The sequence below is a fragment of the Atta cephalotes genome, assembly GCF_000143395.1.
Source record: "Atta cephalotes unplaced genomic scaffold scaffold00002, whole genome shotgun sequence".
NCBI classification, from domain to species: domain Eukaryota; kingdom Metazoa; phylum Arthropoda; class Insecta; order Hymenoptera; family Formicidae; genus Atta; species Atta cephalotes.
In genome coordinates this window covers 4,592,860-4,597,836 of record NW_012130066.1, presented here as the reverse complement: position 1 = coordinate 4,597,836, position 4,977 = coordinate 4,592,860, and the positions used below count along the sequence as shown (strand labels likewise).

At 24.6% G+C, this 4,977-nt stretch overlaps 1 protein-coding gene across 1 annotated transcript; it reads left to right on the top strand.

Moving 5' to 3' along the window:
• The first annotated feature begins 2,002 nt into the window (after positions 1-2,002).
• On the top strand, positions 2,003-4,389 carry LOC105623242 (odorant receptor 22c-like). The gene is made up of 4 exons (XM_012204644.1): positions 2,003-2,241; positions 3,394-3,595; positions 3,756-3,911; positions 4,336-4,389. Exons 1-4 carry the CDS (start codon positions 2,003-2,005, stop codon positions 4,387-4,389), a joined length of 651 nt encoding a protein of 216 aa, XP_012060034.1.
• The last annotated feature ends 588 nt before the right edge of the window (positions 4,390-4,977 follow it).

The window sequence follows — 4,977 nt, the reverse complement described above, 5'->3', positions numbered from 1 at the left end:
ACTGCAACCAATCTTTTCTTTCAGTGTTATTTATCATAAGTCATTAAGACACATTTTGTATATATATATATATATATATATATATATTATTTTTTTTCTTCTGATCAAACACTTTGTTATGAACATTATGAAATTGACATGTACAATTTTTACGATCGCTGGCTGTTTCCAATCACAATCATGAAGACATCTTTGTTCAAACAGATAATTACAATATTTATAGATTATACGTAATTAGCACTAAATATGTTATATACCTTCATGCAAATAATAGACTCTTGTAATGAACATTAATGATCCTAATGACTTCATTAATTATTTGACTTGTATAATGTTAAATATTTCGACTTAGTGTCATAAAAATTTTATCATTTTATTAAGTTTCAAAAGCGTTCCTACATTAGTTAATTATCATATTAAAAAAACAACTTAAACTATTAAATTCGAGTGTAACTTTTGCTTTGAGATAATTTTATTTTTTAACTATATAATGTAACTTATGTGAGATTTAAATATAGGGTTTTTCTATATATACTAATGAAACCGTGAAGTCATATATTTATAAGAATACATATATATATGATTTTATCGTCATATTAATTATACGTATACATATGACTTTATTGTTATGACGGAAATTTTTATCTTGCTAGAAGAACCCTGTATTTAGTTCTTTATACTATGGTTAAAAAGTAAAATATTAAAATAAACAAAATTTATAAAAAGGTTTAATATTCATGACTTCTGGTCAAAATTTTAAGATAATAATAGAAAAACTAAAAGAACATTTAGACAACGTAAACTTTACCTTCATTAAAATTGGAGACAGATCAATGACCATTTATAAACAGACAACAAAAATCCATCATTTGTTTCAATATCTCGTTTTTCATATGAGAATCGCTTATTATGTTGATTCGTTATGGCGCATAAGATACTACAGTCAAAAGATTCCCACTAAAAGCTCAATCTGAAATTAAAAAAAAAAATATCTTGTTAATAAATACGATGTTTCTACATCGTTTCTACATGATAATGAATATTGAATAATGAATATTGAATAAGGGTTTGTAAGCGGAAAAAGACACCGTCTATAGATAGATATCTATAAAATGAAATGTTAAAGATACCAATATCATAAATACTGTCATTGTCCGATTGGAATTTGATTATATTTTTTTCTACAAAATTCTTATAAACTTATTTAAAAAGACATATAATGTCAATATAATTGTAAAGGCAAGAAATCCTGTAGAAATGATTATGAGGAATAAATTACTTCGATTATTATACAAATATCATACAATGTGTCATGTGTTTACGTTGCAGAATTGAATACATTGAGACTATCATGCTTTCCGCATTTATACTTAATAAAAAATGCATACAGATACCGAGAAAAAAACACGGAACGTCAGACTGAAGAAAACTGAAGTCGCAGACAATGAATAAAATATTTTATAATGACCGAGTACAACAATGTATCAAAATTTCATACATCTGAACTATTGTCAATAACTATATTATATTATTATATATAGGTAGAAGAATGGAATTATTATGAAATCGTCAATTCACAGAAAATATCAGTTTAGATTTGATATTATGATGTTACATATTTGAGAGGAAAATTCAGTAAAAATATCGCGAACTATAGACGTTGTAAAATCTATATCTTCTCAGCTAATTCGTGACTGACGACAATAACACGTAACACAAATATCAATGGAGCATACAAAGAGCATCTCAAAACGTTACAACACAAATTACATAGTTGATCATGTGTTGTACATATCAGATTAATGCAATTGTGAAAATTTCTTAAAAAAAGAGGCGTTTTATACGTTTAGAAATTTAAAGAATATTTTACTTAGAAGATATGAACTCGCTAAAATTCACACTCGCAATTCTCACAATCGCTGGATGCTGGCGACCTTTCTCGTCGACTTTGTTGATCAAACATACGTTATATGATGCCTATACATTATTAGTAATTAGTATCATGTACAGCTTTACATTTTCACAATTTATGGATATCATCCTGAACGTTGATAATCCAAATGATTTTACTAATACTCTATACGCGATGTTGACCATGTTTGCTGCAGACTATAAAATACTCGATCTGTTTGTGAATCATGAGAGTTTCGCGGAATTAATTCAAAATCTTACGGAAAGAACGTTTAAACCATTACTACTTTTTGAAATCGAAATTCAACGAAAATTCAACATGATAATACAGTGAGTACAAAAAAAATTACGTCTTGATTTATATTTAATTTATAATTATTAATAATTTATAATTACTAATAGTTTATAATTACTAAAAAGAATCTTGGAAAATATTAATTGTCATATTAATTTTATAAATATGGAACATCGTTAAGATAATTACAAAACTAGAATATTATCAAAATATTCCTTCTCGAAGATGTTTGTCGCATCGTCTTTTAATGTTATTAATGCTATAAATATTATGTATATGTACAATTCAATTGTTTGTTATATTTGTATTATTTATATATTTTTAATAAATTTTATATATATAAAGGCAGGAGAATTATTATTTATCTTTTCAATTAACTAATAATTTTTGTTTTGAAATAAAGGCAGCATTATTATTTTTCATATTTTCATTTTTTAAGGAACATGACAAAGTGCTATACCATATTGATTATGATCACTTACGCAGGCCATGTTTTGAGATCGTTACTAACAAATTTCAAAAAGGGGCAATTAGCATTTAGAGGATGGATACCGTATGATTACTCATCGTTTGTGCTATTTTGTCTCACATATGCTCATCAATACGTAGGTCTGCTATTCGCATGTCTTGTTAGCGTTGCCTGTGACGGTCTCATTGTTGGTTTGTTATTGCATGTGTGCTGTCAAATTACGATCTTACAATACCGTTTGAAGGGTCTTATAAATGGCCAGAATACTCTACGTGACTGCGTACGCCAACATCGTCACATAATTGAGTTAGTCTTATAAATATTTTATTAGATTTAACTTGGAATATTTAATAATTGATTGTAAATATAGTAATATAATATTAAAATTTTTCTTATTTACATTTTCTTATTTACATTTTCTTATTTACATAATTTTAAATTTTAAAATATGCAGTTAGGTAGTTGAAACTTTTATTATAATATTATTTCTATTTATTTTACTTATTATTATATTTGTATAGTTATGCGTTATATTCATATTTTGTTTTTGAATTGCAATATTAGGTTTATTATTATAAAGAATATTTTAATAAATATTTTTTTATTTTATTTTTTATTTGGCTATTAATATTAAATTTATTATGTAACTGCTATTTTTTGTATAACTCTAATTTTTCCAAGAGATTTAATGCTTAGGATAAAAACATTTCCTTTACAGATTCGCAAACGCGACTAACGAGAGATTCAGGAGGATAATTGCGTTTCAATTCGTAGCAAGTACATTCGTAGTCTGCTCAAATTTGTATCAATTAACTAGAACTGAATTAATTGTAGATTTTATTGCGTTTTTTGCATATACGTTGTGCGTACTTGTACAAATTTTCATCTATTGCTGGTTTGGAAATAAACTGAAACTCATGGTATGCATACTAATTATCGAATTTGAAATTATTGTGTACACATACATATGTGCATAAACATGTGTACTATATGTATACATATATTAATTATCGCATGCTTTTCTATAAAGAGCTTAGAAGTAAAACATGTAATATATTAAAACATGTTATAAATGTATAGAGTCTTCAACTGGTTGATAGTATTTTCGAAATAGAATGGATAGCATTGGACCATAAAACTAGAAAAAGTCTTTTGATAATTATGATTCGCGCAATGAAACCTATTGAATTTAACAGTGCATACATTTTTAACATGAATTTAGATTCTTTTGTAACGGTGAGTATAAAGTATAACATAAAAATTAAATTTCGTAGCGTATTATGAAGTACAGATTTTTTTATGCTTATTCAATCTTTCAATGACTCTCATCTAACTCTCTCATTCTTGTTTTCATTCAATTTCTTATTTTATCTTTCGCTCTTTTCTTTAGTCATTAAATAAAAGAAAAAAGAAATTTCTAACTACATACTTTAATTTATTCAAAATTGGATCACCTAGTCATTATAATAAAATTTCTGTCTTTTTTATCTAGTGATAAAATTCTTTTTAAAGTAATATTTTTAAAACAGTATTTTATACTATATGGATATTACATGTAAGATTATAATAATCATGAACAAGAATCAATAATTTAAAATATAAATTTTGAATTATTTTTCTCAAAGATTTTAAAATTTAAATATATTTATAATTATTATAGTTGCTTAAAACATCATATTCTGCTTATAATTTGCTATCGCAAATACAGGAATAACAGTATAAAGGCAAGTTAAAAGTTGTAAATATTAATTATTAATGCGTGATTTATTCATTTCCATAATAATGCATTAATACATTAGTACTAGATGTCTTCTAATTAATAATAAATGTTAAATATTTTTTACTGTAAAGAGGTGTAAATAATTGTTGTTTTAAATAAGATAAAACTGAAAAAATAATAGCAATTGATAACGACAAAATGTTTCTTTTTAAACATTTTGCATTTAATATTAGAATATATTAAAAATATGTAACAAAATATGAAATAGTTATTTCTGAATAATATTGTTTTAATATTTTTATATACAGGATAATACTGGAGAATTTAGAATATATAATGTTATTTTCAAACATTACACATTATATTATTGTTTAATTATTGCAAATACAAAAAATGTGACGTCATAGAAATTTATTTATTATTAAAAAGATTAATTTTTTGTTTGACGATATGTAATTTTATAAATGAATTCTGTGAATGTTACTCTTTTACTTGATTATGTTGAGTATAAATCAATATTCTGTGATATGTCAAATTCTAAACGTGAAAGATAATAAAGAATATGTTTTGTGTATTGATAAA